At 49.8% G+C, this 16,161-nt stretch overlaps 1 protein-coding gene across 1 annotated transcript in view; it reads right to left on the bottom strand.

The window, feature by feature from the left end:
• Nucleotides 1-16,161, bottom strand: part of asxl2 (ASXL transcriptional regulator 2) — a 65,395-nt gene that overhangs the window by 37,921 nt on the left and 11,313 nt on the right. Inside the window, exons 2-3 of the mRNA XM_064341259.1 lie at nucleotides 9,619-9,701; nucleotides 3,991-4,188 (exon numbers count right to left, since the gene is read on the bottom strand). Of these exons, the coding sequence (XP_064197329.1) occupies nucleotides 3,991-4,188; nucleotides 9,619-9,701 (281 nt within the window). The remainder of the gene's footprint in view (nucleotides 1-3,990; nucleotides 4,189-9,618; nucleotides 9,702-16,161) is intronic.

Genomic DNA, 16,161 nt, shown 5'->3' on the forward strand with positions numbered 1-16,161 from the left:
CTCTCTCTCTCTCTCTCTCTCTCTCTCTCAAACGAGTTTGCACTGATAAGCCCCTAATCTCCAGGTGAGAAGGGAAGCACTTATCATTTTCACCCCCTGCCCCACCCCCCCCCCCCAGGTAATTACCTATTTGGCCAAATGCATTACCATTCAGGGGACCAGCAGGCTCCTGATTTAGAGACTTCACACACCCATATGTCACACACACACACACACATACACGCACATACAAACAAATACACAAACAGATGCACGCACACACACACAAACACACACACACACACACAAACACACGCACACACACACACACACACACACACACACACACAATGATGGGGAGTGGGGGTTCTTTTTTTAGAAAGCTGGCATCTTCCGTAACATTGCTTTCCACTGGCGCTGGTAAGTGCAGCCAAAAGCAGGGCTGAGATCACCTCGGTTTCTGGCCCAGTGGTGCTGCAGCCACACCAAAAAAATCCCCTACAGAGAAGCACAACAAGGGGCCAGGGGATGGGGGGCGGGGGGGGGCGGGATGGTCTGTTGTCAGGAAACCAAGGCCACGCCACCCTCCCAAACTACCTTCGACTCAAATCGACAGGCCCCAAAGGTGCTTGGGACGAGGGGGGTGTGTGGAGGGAGGGGGGCACTGTCGTTGCCTTATCTTTGTTAGGCTGAGTACCTTTTTACGTTTGAATCGATTCCCCATTCGGGACAAGAGTGAACCCGACTGATGAGTCATTAAACAGGAGCGTTTCGGCTGTAATTACCGGCACCGTCAGGGGTAAACCAAAGCAGCGCTCCGTCTGAAACCTAAAACTTATTTTCCCTGTCGGGTCTCAGGAGGGTAGCCTAGAAAACCAAATCCCGGAACACACCAGAGGAGACTTCCTGGCGACGCCTCAATCTGTGGCGGCGCACTACTGGGTACCCGGGCAAAATTTACTCCGCTCGCAGAACGACCTCTGACCTTTCCCCCGACAGAGTTTTCACAACGCAGCTCATGATGGTCGGAACGCCAATTATATTAATAAAAGAGAGAGATGGAGAGAGAGGGAGGGAGGTGCCGGGGGAGAGAGAGAGGGAGGTGCCGGTGGAGAGAGAGAGGGAGGTGCCGGGGGAGAGAGAGAGGGAGGTGCCGGTGGAGAGAAAGAGGGAGGTGCTGGGAGAGAGAGAGAGGGAGGTGCTGGTGGAGAGAGAGAGGGAGGTGCCGGTGGCGTTGTGGTCGGAAACTGGGCTGGCGGTCAGGATGCTGCTGGTTTCGAGTGACACAACGGAAAAACACCGGCGGTAAATAAGCCCGTCCCAGGGGTCCCGCAACCTGGCCCCGGAGAGCCGCCCAGTCTGCCGGGCTCCCCCAGGTGAGCCAACACCTGCACGGCACGGGCTGTTTATACACCGGGAGCGGAGCAGCACGAAAACCCCACAGAGCCAGAGCCAGGCCCGGAGAGCAGGCTGGGGGTCCAGCGCTCCTGTCCTGTCCTCGTCCAGTCCACTCCTTCAGGTGCTACCTCCCAAAAATAAAAAAGGAGTGTCGTACTGCGCCAGATTTCAGATTTAAAGGCACAACCCCGATTTCGGCGTGCGGCGGGCCGGAGCTCGCGAGGCCAGGACGGGAGCGGCTCTGTGATTCACAAAAACAGCCGGCGCAGCGAAAGGGTCGTTACCCGCGACAGGCGCTCATAACGCGGAGAGACACAAAATGGCGCCTTTTTAAATGCGGGCGGCGCTTGTCCTTCACGCTGCTTTCCTCGGAGCACGGCTCCCGAACACGACCGCGTCAGACCGGTTAGAAATCGAGTCGACCAATCAAAAGTCTTCGGAACCCACAGCAAGACACAATGATTGGTTCAAATCCGGGTTACGCATGACGGCTCCTCCCACGATGAGAATCACGAAGCCTCGCTCTCCAATCACACGCGCAGACAGCATTCCTCTGAGCGTATCAGCATTGGGGGTCTTTCCACCCTTTAAAAGTGAAAATGCCCTGAAACACAGAATACGCCGCTCAGGGACCGATGCCCAATCAGCGCACGCAGCGTCTGGGGGCGGAGATTAGGCCCACCAGTGAGGGGCTCCGCGCTGAACTCTGAGTCAACCGACTTTGTGACAGATAAACCGCGCGGCCAGGGAAATGCAGAGTCTGCACAGCCGGAGAAACTCGTGTAATTTACAGCGAAGCCAGTGGGAAATCACCGCGGTTCAGACATGTTTACGGATGCCTACAGATCGGACCTTTCGCTTTACAACACTAACATTTACTCGTAATATTATAATTAGCAGAGCGTAGAGCAGTGGGGCATGCACACTGTGTGTGGGTGGCATGCACAGTTGTGTGTACTGTGGTGTGGTGAATGGTGTAGTGTTGTGTGTGTGTTGGTTGAGGTGTTATGCAGTGTGTGTGTGGTTACGTTTGCAGCTGGTGTGTTGTGCATATGCGTTGAGTTATGCGTGTTGTGTGTGGGTGCTGTGTGTGTTCATGAGCGTGTGTGGGGTATGCTGTGTGTGTGTGGGTGGGGGCATGCAGCGTGTGGGTGGGTGTGTTGCATGCAGTGGGCATCACGTGTGCTTTTGCGTTTGGGCACACATGCACGTGCAACTCAACTTGTGAGGAAATGCACGGTGAAGCACGTTGGGGGAAATGCCCGGAAACGTGATCATAACGTGTGTGTGTGTGTGTCAGCACACATTTACGCAGGACCAGACAAAACTTCCGTCTGCAGCCTGAACGTCCTGCACGCATGTAAATGAGATCTCAGCCAGACAAACGTTCCTCTGTGCCCCAGCCGTGTCGACCAGCAGGAAGAACACAAAGTATCGCCTGACTTCGATTCGATCTCTGTGGCCTAGTTAGACGGCCACCAGGCCACAGCATAGCCCTAGCAGCACGCTAAAGCTTAATGGAAGTGATGTCATCATTGTTGGACGCGACCACGTGACTGGCCACACACAATGAACAGGCTGAATCACAGGTGTCGGGATCCAGTCCTGGAGGGCCGCAGCGTCCAGTGAACCAGTTACGGATGGTGATATTCTCATAACCGGAATCCTGAATGTGAACATAAACCATATAAATGCTCAGAGGCACTGAGCTTCTTTAGGGACTTGGATACGCAGATACTCTTCTGTAGAAGTCTACACCCCTGAGGTGAAATGGCTCACTTACAAACTCGACAATGGTAAGCAGTGTAGCAATATAGTAATAACAGGAGCAGTAGTTGATGAGGGACGTATCGGTCAAAAAAAACTAAACAATTCTGGTTATTCTGGTCTAACAGTAGGGGCTTTATTATTGCCAACAGTCAAGCCATGCTCCAGCAGCGGCCATCTTGGTACACCACTGTGAGCTGGAGGTATGGGAGGTCCATTTCACCCAATCTTTGGTCCAAACCACAAAACGTAAAGTACCCTCGTATAAAAGTGGAATTTCCCTCGAACGCAAGCTTTCAGCTGAAAAACCACCAGTTTCCACCGCAGTTCCTCTAAGTTACAGGCATAAAAGTGCAAGTAGGACACCGGCCTCGGGGACAGAACAGAGTGCTGGAGCTGAGTTGAGTTTCACGGTCGCTGTTAATTGGAGCTAGAGGAGATAGCAGACTGACGGATCGCGACTTCCTGTCAATTTAAGTTTAGACAGGAAGCTATAGCCTGCAGTCTTTATCATACAGAGAAAAATGCAGTTAACTTTCAGGGGGAAAAAGAAACATTCTCAAAACAGAATGGCTGAAGGAGGTTCCAACAATAATTTCCCATACAATACAGAAATATCTGGACAAATAAATACACATACACACAGATGCTCTCTAGCACGCACGCACACACTTGAAAATATGCTGACCTACATAAACTATTCTAACTTAAATAACAAAAACAAGGACATAACCTTGGAACTTATGCTACATTGAATAAAGGCGAACCACCTTGGTAAGAACTTGAGAGAGAGCGTTCAGAAAGTTGGCTTCCAGCGAACGATTCCGTGACGTTTTTTAAAAAAAAAAACGTCTGTAAAGACGCCCCTCCTGCCTTTGAAGCGGAAGACGAATCGCGCGCGCAGTTCTGCGCCTCTCCGCGGAGCGCTCGCTCACCTTCAGCGTGTAGACTCCCATGCGGCCGGGCACTTTGTAGAAAATCCCCTGCTCCCCTCGGGAATTCGTGTGCAGCATCGCATTCAGACACGCCAGCGGGGAGGTGCCGCTAGGAAGAGGGGAGACAGAACCAATTACACGGCAGCTGCCAAAAAGCGCACGGGCGCCTTCCTCTCTGACGGGAAAACAGATTCCCCCCACCCGCTGTTTCGACATCCCCTCCCCCCCCCCCCCCCCCCACATTTTCTTTTTGCTTTGGGGAAATCAGTCAAAACTTTGAATTTCGCCTTTTTTTATCGCGACGAAAAGCGGCGCGTGTTGTCAGATATGCGCGAGGGCTCAGTGGGAGGCTTTTCTTGAGGAAAATCCGTTGCCTGACGCAATGTTGCGTTACGCTCGGATTTTAAAAAATATAGAAGTCAATACTCAAAGCGAACCGTAATAAAACGGCGCTCCCTCTGTACGCTACCGCATGAATTATGGATCTGCAGGATGACAGGTATATTAATAATGTGTAAGTGCTTATAAATAATCTAAATCTCTATTACCATATAAAAGAAACACAATTGTTATGGAAATCAAGGCATTACACTATAATGGTGTTTGAAGTACGCTGCAGCCGCAGAAGCTGACTGAACTGGCTTAGAAACTGCTTTCTGCGCAACTAACTGCTTTTGGCTGATCCTCTTTAAAAAGGCTAATCGCTATAAAGATCACTGAGCTCACGGGAATCAGGACCTGCATAATCAAAAGTGGCAGGATCCAATGCAAGGGCCTGTTCCCCTGGCCCCGAAGAGCCTCTGGGTCTGCTGGGGTCCCCAGCCCGCTGAGGCCAGTCTGCTGGGAGTCCAGCCTGGCCTGGGGGCCCAGGTCTGCTGGGGTCCCCAGCCCTGGCCCTGGAGAGCCTCTGGGTCTGCTGAGGTCCCCAGCCCTGGCCCTGGAGAGCCTCTGGGTCTGCTGGGGTCCCCAGCCCTGGCCCTGGAGAGCCGCAGGGTCTGCTGGTTTTTGTTTTACTTCAGAACTAATATCGTTAAAGCAGGTGATCACAGGGTTATCTCACCTGGTCGCATAGTTCTGAATCGGCGGCTGATTTTAAGATGAAAACAGAAATCAGCACACCGTGAAGCTCTACAGAGCCAGGTTATTTAGCTCCAAAGCCCGATTGTTATGAACGTTGTCATGGTGTTTGCAGGTGAGCAAAAATTAGCAACGTTTGGGGGAGGGGGCAAAGCAACAGGGGTGTGCCAGAACAGATTTTGGAGAAGAACAGAACCATAAAAGACTTGCTTATGGTCACACAGAAGCTGCAAGGTTAATCAAATGAAGAAAAAAAACCACACTCGAGTATCCACACTGACAAGAAATCAAGTCTTGTGAATTCATATTACGCACATGAACTGCAAAGCAAACAGCCAAGCTGAGGTACAAAGGACAGAGCAAGGTGGGGAAGGCAAGGGGCGGGGGGGGGGGGGGGCAAGATTCCTTACCCCTTCCAAAAACAAACAAACAAACAAAGGAATAAATTGTTCTTTAATTCACACATGGGCACAAATACACAGCACTACAGAAGCGAAGGACGGCGCCTTTCATTCCCACAATCCTCGGCGGCGAAGCATGCTAACGCGTGTGTTAGAGCAGCCGCCGGTTACTGCCAGGGTGAGAGCGGCCTCCATTCGCCAACAGGCTAAAGAGGCTAACGGGCTAACGGGCTAAGGAGGACGCCATCTTGAGATGCAGGGAGCTGAGAGGGGAAGCGCTAGCCACTGAGGCTAATAGCTGCTGTCCCTGTTGCGTTTTACTGGGGGGGGGGCGGGGGGTTGGGGGCGGAGGCAGGTTGTAAACTGTAGGTACATGCAGTACAAAATCATAAAAAGAGGGGGGTCACGGTTAGTCCATTTTAAAACAGTTAAAAGAGTTAAAAGAGAAGTTTGTTTCTTACCTTCTGGAGAGACAAGAGAGACAATGAAAACCAAAAAGGCAAAGGAATAAAAAAAAATAAATAAAAATAATTAGAGGTTTATGAGGACGATTTTAAGAGCAGGTATTCAAACTAATGACAGGGATGGGGGGTGGGGGTGGGGGGGCACACAAACAGAACAACAATGGTGAACTGCACTGGATCAAAAAGGCACAAAAACACAAACCATGACATATGGGGTGGGGGGGCTTAGTTCATCATCAAAGAAAAACAAACAAAAAAACAACGAGGACAACAACAGAAACAGCCTTAAAGCCACATCATTTTCTATATTGAGCACTGGTTTAGGTTTGCTGGAGACACAGGGAACGATGTTGAGCATTCATGGAAATACGAATCTGGGATTGAGAACATTCACCCCCATGTTTTTAATAACGAGCAAACAGAAAATAAGCATGAACACAATTCCAACAATTTAATGCAGGGTCACAGTGAAGTGTGGATTAGGTAAGTAGCAATCTAAATGTTGAATGTTGACTTGGATAAATATGCAAGTGATTTAAAATATGAATGAGGCCTAGATCTGGTGTTGGAATTCATTTTAGCATCTGCAGTAGAATGATTGTGTTTTTGTGGCTCAGTTAACCCGGTCCCACAAAATGTGATTTGCACCACAGGACAAAGTCCTGCATAGGTTGCAGTCTTTCACTGATTTGTAGCCTTTAATGAAAGTAATACACAGCATAGCATTGGCAAGACTTTTATTTAGATATTAATCAACATGCCATATGCGTTTTTTTTTTTTTTTGCATTCTTTTATGAGATTTTGAGGAGAAGAAAACTCTTCTTTGCAGAACGCTTCTTTGTTTCCAGCTGAACCAATGAACGTGTTTTTCAGACACACGTAACCAAGCGCAGGTGCCAGGCCTCTCTTTCATTGTCATACGTTTTATTTATTTTTAATTTTATTCAACCTTTATTTGACCAGGGTAGCCACGTTGAGATTTACATCCCTTTTCCAAGATGGCCATGGAGCCTGCGTGCGTTTGGACTGCGGGAGGAAACCGGAGGACCTGGAAGAAACCCGCGCGTGCACGGAGAGAACCCACAAACGCCACGCAGAGAGGATCCGGCCTGCCGGGACTCGAACCCAGAACCTCCACCATTTACAAAGACCAGACCAAAGTGGTTTGGGGTCAAACTCCCTGCCCTCTACATAGCTGGCCTTGGAACACACAACCTTCTGGATCCATAGCTCTGTTCCCACACTGCTCTTTGGGTAGTAAAAGAAAATGAATAGTGAACTGTGTCTCTAGCAAGTGGGGGCATAAAAGAGTCAGATAGACATCAGCTCTACTGGTTTATATCTCCATCACCTCCCTCCCTCCCTCCCTCTCTCTCTCTCTGATCTAAAGGACTGATAACATCCAGGGGAAAAACAATGAGTTGCGAGCTTCAGTACTAATTAAAATGGAAGGGGTCAGCCTTGTGCAGATGAAATCTAGGTGGTTGTTCCCTTTTAAAAAACGGCAATGTGCACGCTAATGGAAATAACGAACTCATTTGAACCCCCGCTTGTTAAAGAAAAAAATAAATTGCTTTTACTTCTTCTAACCCATCTTGAAAACCAAGAGCAGGTATTTTTTTTCTACATTGGTTCCCCCCCGTGACAACAGGTCCTGGCCCGTTGCCAGGGAAACGCGCATCTCGTCCTCATTAAAACGGAACCACTACCCGAATTGATTGGCCAGCGAGGCAATTTCAGGGACGACTTCCAACGGCCTCTAATGACAGCGCGAGCGCACTCACTTTGTCTGGTGCGAAGTTTTCTCTCATTCGTTTTGTTTTTTTTTTTAAGCAACGCGCAGACAGCTGAGGTCGGCGTCTTGTGTTGTTATGGATTTATCACGCAATTAGCGCTAAACGCGCCGGCTGCCCCTAATGAAGTCAGAGGGGAATTTGTCGCCCGGTGTTTACTGCCTGCGACCACAGACAGCCGCGCCCCGGAGTAAGAGGAGCTACTAATCGGGGGAAAGAGCGAAACGTCTTTCTCTCCGAGGTGAGGGAGAGAGCATTTCTCAAAGCTGTGGACCGCAGCCAAGTCCCGCTAAGCATCCGTCAGGCGAGTGCGGCTGTGAACGATGATCTCCCCTCGCGCTAGCGGTGATAAACATCGCGCTTCAGCACTCCGTTTTTCTGGCCACATATTTACTCTGAAAAGTGCGAAAGGGTCTCTTTCTTTCGGGTGCTGTAAATATCGCTCTGTCCCCAAACTCCACCCCACCTAAGGTGAGTCTTGCCACACACACCTTCGGGGGGATATTTTGCTGAACAAACGCGGCTCTGTCCCACGTAAAAAAAAACAAAAAAACAAACAAACAAAACAAAAAAAAAAGAACACGGCCGCTGACGTCAGAGGTCCGTTATAAACGGTTCAACGTGCCGGCAGCTCAGACGGCTGTGACGTCACCGCGGAGATCTACAGACGGATTGTTTTCACGGCGCTGGCCAACCTTGACCGCGAGGTGAACCGAGGCCATTCCTGCTGGGGGGCGGGGTCTGGTTAAGTTCCAGCGACCATCTGTTAACCCCCCCTCCCTGCCCCCTGCAGAAACCTATAAGTACAGGACGGATACTCAGCCAGGGTGTTGCCAGTCTTTGTTTAGAGATCCAGTCCCCCCTGCACCCCCCTCCCCCCTGCCCCCCGCCTGCCGGGAACAGGCTGCAGAATTAGTAATTAGCTTCCTCGTTATCGCTCGAATGCTTCAGGATCCAACAGAGACCTCCCTCCAGCACCTGCCCGCCGTTCCTCTCTGTCTCAACATGCCCAGCCCCGCAGCAGGGCTGGGAAAATGTCCTCAGCACAATATTATTATGCGCAATTCATAAGCTTATCTTTCACGTATCGATTTTCAGGCAGGAGTTGTGAGTATGTATGTCTGTCAGTGGGGCAAATGGTCCTCAAAGTACTGATAAATAAAATGCGGTATTTTTGTCCAGCGCCCTTAATGGGCGAATGCAGTCCACATTAAAGGGTGTAAATTCCGGGTGGACAGGCGATCCATAGGGTACTAAATCTTGCCCTCGGCAAAACATCCCAGATCCATTTCCACGAAGTCCCCAAATCTTGTTTGTGCCAGTATCGATCTTGAGTTTTCTTCTCTCTCATTTTCGGAACGCCCGGTTATATTTGTGTCGGGCCCGTCCCGTCACGACAGCGGCCTCCAAAGTTTTGGGAGAGGGGAGAGGCACACCCGCCGTGTCCTTTTCACTCCACCACCCACCAGCTGGGCGTTACAGATAGCAGGTGCCTGATCAACCATTAGGGGGCATGCTGGCGCAATGAGAGGGAGGACATTTCGGCCAACTGTAGCCCGGGCTGGCAGCCAATCAGCACTGCCATGGGATGCACCCAGACGCTGTTTTAGCAGGATAAACCAATGGGAGAACGACCAGTACAGTTTAAATTTAAAAATCAGGATATAGATCCAGGAGGAGTTGCTAAGGGCAAACAAAGAGTCCAAAACCTGTATTCCAGCTTCATTCTGATTGGCTAAACTGGCAAAGCCTGGTTTCATGTTAGGGGAGGTGGGTGGGGGGGAGGGGGGGGTAGACCCTTACCTTATCTCCTTCAGCCCCTCTCTCTGGATGACCTGGAGGATCTCTTTGTGGCTCATGGCAGTGTTGGGGTACTTCTCCAGCACCTGGAAGCAAACCACAAGAACACTCAGCAGTGAGGAGGAGAGGGGGAGAGGGGGAGAGGTGGAGAGGAGGAAAGGAGGAGGGGGTGCCACAGAAACACTCAGCAATGAGGAGGAGAGGGGGAGAGGAGAGGGGGATGTATGAATGTATGTGTGCATGTATGTATGTAAGCATGTATGTAAGTACATATACAGTATGTACATATATTTGTATGTATGTATATGTGCAGTATGTATGTATGTATGCATGTATATATGCATAAATGTACGTATGCATGTGTGTAAACTGGCAGTTTGAGGATCATGTGACATGACAGGTGGGCTCAGGTGAGACTGGCCCCTCCCTGGAGCCCCGAGTCGCCTCTCAGGGGGCGGAGCCGACGGCGCCGTGAATAATTAGCACACCTGTGGCCCCTCGAGCCGGGCCCCACGGGACCATCAGCGCGTTTCCACGTTAAAACCCACCTGGGCCACCAGGGGGCGCTCACACACAATGCCTGGCCTATGGCCCGAAAATCTGAGTTCAGCATCGACAGCAGCAGCGTTCTCTCCCTTCACCCCACACAGTGACTTATACACCCCCCAGGCCCCCACGCACCAAACTCCCAGATCTCTCAGCGCCACCCGAACAGCCGGCTAATTAACATTATTTATTAATTAGCTAATAATCGTTACAGGGCCCCGGAAGGCCAAAGGAAGGCTGGACCTGTCGCTCTCTCCTGCTCCAGGAGGACGGCCAGCGTTCAGTGGAGCGCTATCTTTTACCGTTTACTCAAAAACAGGAAGCTCAGCTGATCTTCAAACCTCCACCCTCTCCGCTCTCCCTCTGATTGGCTGAAGCGTAAAAAAGGGGGCGTCAACCGCGCTCGGCCCAGTAACGTTCCCGCCCGCTAGATTCTGTTCCCGATCTCCGATCCCGGATCTGGGCTTTCTGGAACGCAGGTAGACTGACCCTTTTTTAAAAACAGGATTCCGTGCATATTTCCTCCCTCCTTTGCTGCGCATTCCTGAATAAACTGCGTCTTTGTTGTTTTTTTAAGGCTCTTTTTTCTGGCGACAGAGCTGCCTGGTGGGTGCCTTGTGCACGTTAGTGTCGTCTGGCTGTTCCGAACGCATCCGCATCCTGTGAAAAGTAATTAAATTGGCAGCGCGTCTTCTTTGGAACGAGCTCCTTAAAAGAGCAAAGCTTCTCTGTCTGCGTTATGAAGGGGCTTTTGAACATTAACTGCGGCAGAATGGAGACCTTTAACTCCATAACCTGCCACAGCACGGGGAAAAAAACATTATTCTACTACTGCTGGAGTCAACAAAAAAAAAAACTATTACCCCACTCCGAAAATCACAGCTGAACGGACAGCCTGTGTGCGTGTGTGTGTGTGTGCACCGTTATACTGTACGTCTCAAAATCACCTGGACTCCAGCTTGTGCGCATACCTGCTCCCCACAAACACCGCCCCCCCCCCCACATACCTGCCCCCTCCATACACCGCACCCCCCCCATATCTGCTCCCTCCACACACCGCCCCCCCCCACATACCTGCTCCCTCCAAACACCGCCCCCCCACCCCCACCCCCCCACATACCTGCCCCCTCCACACACCGCACCCCTCCCACATTCCAGCGCCCCAGACTGGCCGGCTCAGGAGAACAATGAGCTCCTTATTGTAGCCACGGATTCCCCGTCATACGGGAGCACTGTCACTCCCAGACTGTCTGTCTGACAGACACTCCACCTGTCAGTCACTCTGTCTAACAGTCACCCCGCCTGTCAGTCACTCTGTCTAACAGTCACTCCGCCAGACAGTCACTCCACCTGAGGGTCAGAGGCTGGCGGCTGTGGGGGGGGGTCACACTGAATCCTCCTCCACCTGGTAACACTGGTAACACCGAATTACCCCCCCCCCAATCCCCCATCTGACGCCGCCCGCAAGCACGCACGCACGCACGCACACGCACACGTACACAATTTACAAATATTTTTATTTCTGTCCCAATCACCTCACCCTTCCCCGACACCCCCCCCCCACCTCCCACCCCCCAAACTTGTAAATGGAGATTTTTCTTCCTGCAAAATGCTTCTTTTCCACATGAATTGAACGCATCTGATGCTTCTCTTCTGCAAACGTCGTGCCAGGGCCCCATCGCTCCTGCCTTGTATATCAAACATTTTAAAAGACAAAGCAGCAAGCTTGATAATGTGGTCATCTTTGCTTTACAGCTTGTGGGACCCACTTGAATCTACATAAATTTCCAAAATTTATATGTCATACAACTTATTAGTTATATCTGTCGTAGTAGTTCATAGTGTCATTAAGTGCACAGTGTCTATAAGTGTCGTAGTGCTGATTGAAGTGGTATAGGGTGATCTCTAGATACAGGTGGGGATAGACCGTTTTACACTCTGACGGTTAAAAACAGGAAGTCCAAGAATGACAGTAAATAATGCGTAACACATTCTCAGGTAAGGGAAAATGCACTCGGACAAAATGAACTGAAATGTAAGCTTCCTGAGATTCTTTGTTTAGGACCCATGGAACTGCATTCCAACACTTACAATGCAACCTTTGTTTAACTCGGTCGTAGTGGCCAACCGAGAGAACAAAGTGAACAAGTGCTCCTCAGCCATTCCTCCAATCAGAAAGCAGCTGAGAACAAGAGTCCTCCAATCAGAAAGCAGCTGATAAAAAAAACACTGAGTTCTCTGAGGGGGAAACACCTTCTACCGGCGACAGCAGCCGATAAATTATTCAATAACAAGCGGCGTCGTGGGGGATACAGCGTGTGGACTGCAGCAGTGGGTAACGGGATAAGCGCTGTGGAACTCCTGCAGCCAGTGGCGTCGTCGGGGGGATAACAGCGCTGTGGAACTCCAGCCAGTGCGTCTGGGGTCGGGGGGTTAGGAACAGTAACAGGGGCCCTCAAATACTGTGCTGTAATTGTGCAGGGATGGGAGGTGGCCTGGGGGGGAGGGTGGGACCCAACATGAGATCTTCTCATGGGGCCCAAAATCCCTTGTGGCCCCCTAACCTCCCCCCCCGTAGCAAACCAATCGATGAGCCTCGAGAACAAAAAGAACGGTGACGATGATCAGTGGCTCAAATTCTTAACCATGGACACAGAACTAGGCTACATCCAGATGTAGAAACACGATTGCTTATTTGTGCTTGCCAAAGATTGCTTATTTGATGTGCAACAAGCCTTAAATACTAATGGTTATTTACTTTGGGTACTGTTGTTCTATTTCCATTGTTGCGTAAAAGTGAGAATTAAATTAGAACGATAACAAAAGACGAAACTTAACATGCTAGGACTCAGCAGTTCGTTTCTGTGTCCCCTGTAGAGGACAGGAGTCTCTGGCCTTGATCTCAAGAAACATATGGGCTATTATGCTATTCTGGAACCCACACTACAAGCGACACTCAGTAAAATTTATATTTTCATCGCAACATGTTTTTGTCATCCAAGACGCTTGTATTATGTAAAAAAAATAAAATTCTTAAACTTTATTTCTGCCAAGTCTCAGGAAGATAAGAAGTAAAAAAAAAAAAATCAATTAAAATGCCCCCCCCCCAAAAAAAATGCCCCAGATCTCACTCATGCTGTGCCCTGCTTACTGACTGCGGCAGTTTGGTCTCCTGGCGATGAGGCACCAGACACAACACTGGGCAAACGCAGGCGTGCGAATCTCAGACGGCCTTCAGCATGTCTCAGCCAATCAATTAAGGCCGGATGCAAATGCGACCTTTCTGTGACCTCCAAATTAATAAAATCTCTCAGCCTGCTGCCAGGAGCCATTCCACTTACCAGCAGCGCGGTGCGGCTTCTGCACCAGGCTCCTTTCATCACTGCGACAGGTGATCATACGCCCCCCCTCCGCCCCCACATGCCCCCCCGCCACCCCCCCACACCCCCACACACCCCCCTTCCCCCACATGCCTGCATTTGAAGTGTTCAATAAGCCAGAAGACAGCAGAAGGAAACTATGGGAAATAATATCAACTCCTTCTGATCTAAAGCACTAAAGTATGGAACAGGAGAGCCCTGTCGGTTCTGTTATGGATATTCACTTCCGATGAACAGTCCCAAACGGATGCACTTTTGATTGGCTGCTCATTAAACAAATGCCCTTCTGATTGGCAGGACACTAAACGGATGTGCTTCTGATTGGCAGCCCACTCAATGGATGCGCTTATGATTTGGCTGCCCACAAAATGGATGTGCCTCTGATTGGATGCCCACCAAATGGATGCACTTCTGATTGGCTGACACCTACATAGATGTGCTTCTGATTGGCAGCCCACTAAACAAATGCGTTTCTGATTGGCAGCCCACTAAACAGAAGCGCTTCTGATTGGCAGGGCACTAAATGGATGCACTGATGATTGGTTATAATGGAAATTGCCATGTTGCTCACGTAAGCAACACTTTCTCAAAAAAGACCATTACCAGATTCTCCAGCAGTGGGCAGTATAGCAAGCCTCTTGACTTCAGGACGATTAATTTCAAACGTCAACTGAACGAAATTGGCTATTTTCTAGAATTTATTTCAGTAGGCTCTTTATGTGTAACAGAAGTATTTTTAAAAAGAGATGATTTTGATTATGCAGGTGTCTGTTTCTCCGTGCTGGCTTGCATGCCGTCGCCGTGGAGATGGAGGTGGCCCTCCAGAGACCGTGGGAGGGTGGGACAGGTGGCGGTTTCGCTGGAGCAGATGTCTGTGTTTAATATCCTTCACTGCGGTGGAAGGAAGCAGGGGTCTCTGCAATCATCTTTCCCCACAGAGAGGAGCTGTGAGCACACACACACTCACACACACATACATACACACACACTTACACTCACACACACACACCCATACATGCTCACACACACACACACACACACACACACACTCACACCAATACACACTCACTCACACTCACTCACACCCACTCACACACACACACTCGCACTCACACACACACACACACTCACACACACCTCATACACACACAGACACACACTCATGTGTATATGTATGCACTGTATCTTAAGTCTTATTCAGCCAATAGAGAGAGCCCGAAAGAATGAATAATGAATGAGGAACATGTGGAAACTTTTCAGTCGTGCATATTTAATGAGCTGCTGTTTCAGTTCGCTTGTGCTGGTGCACACATTTAAAACGACTGTCTGGCATTTAAATAAAAACACGCTGCAGCTGTCACATCAGTTCCGGGTGTTGTCCTTCACCAGCCACATGCACACGCACAGCACCGCTTACACATGTCACATTCTTTTAAGAAGGGTGTCATTCGAGAGGAAAAGCTATAGTCACATTTTCATCCAAAGGGCGCATATTAGCCTACCTGTTCTTTGAGGTACTAAAAAGCAGCTAACTAAGTACCCCTTTTATGAGCATGTATGACATTCTTAACGCTGTGCTGGGGCAGTACCAGAGTAGTGTTTTTTCACTCAGCTATGACTGTGTTTACCTTGTGGGGACTGATGATTCGGTCCTCACAAGGGCTGCTAACCATGGAAAAGTGAGGACCCGAGATGGGGACCCACCTCATCGCCTAGACCTCCACCGTGGAAACGACAGCAGCCCGATTATTACGCACGTTTGACCTTCGGTTACACTGGCGAGGATTCTGAAGAACCATTTACCCACCCGGCAGAAGAGCAGGTTCTCTGGAACGTTTCTTAAACATTCTAAGTCCGTGTTCTAGAACTCCGTTGCTCTCGGTTACCAGCAGCAGCGACTGTTACAGCGGCGCTAGAACGTTCCGTCAAGAACGTTCCGAACACGGATTTGTGACCTCACACCTTAAGAAAAGATTTCTGGGCTTTACAGCTTCGCTCTTTTCTCTGCGGGGGAAGGGGGCGGGGCCTGACTGTACCCTGGAGGGGGGGGGGGGCGACAGAGCGGACCTGGTCCTGCATAAGAGGCTCTCCAGACAGCGAGAACCTGCTCGCCCTCCTGAAGGTCACAGATGGTGCTCCATCAGAATGAGTCAGCGCCTTGCAGCAGGATGTGGGCTCTTACCAGGTCAGGCCCCCGTCCTTTTCACTGAAGAGCTTTCCCTTCCCTTCCAAGGCCAAGTTTAAAAAGGTTAAATAAACATGACAGTTTCCAGCCCTCAGTCCAACTAAAAAAAACATTATATAAAAATAAATACACACACACGCATAGCCTTTCTTAAATTATAATAATTTCAACAAATATCAAAGTTTTTTTTTTTTACACCCGTCAGTAGAAACCACCAATGAGAAAAAACCCAAAAACCACACAGCTCGGGAATCATGGGAACTGTTCTCAATGCCAGTCAGTCTTCTGTAAGCTCCACCCACAAAGGATCCACGCACAATTAACTTTAATCCAGAGGCTACAGGTGTGTCCAGAAAGCACTTAGCAAACGAGTGTCAGGATTAAGAGAGTGAAAGAGAAAGGGAGAGAGAGAGACAGAGAGAGAGTGTGAAAGAG

Source organism: Anguilla rostrata, chromosome 6, assembly GCF_018555375.3.
Source record: "Anguilla rostrata isolate EN2019 chromosome 6, ASM1855537v3, whole genome shotgun sequence".
Lineage (NCBI taxonomy): Eukaryota > Metazoa > Chordata > Actinopteri > Anguilliformes > Anguillidae > Anguilla > Anguilla rostrata.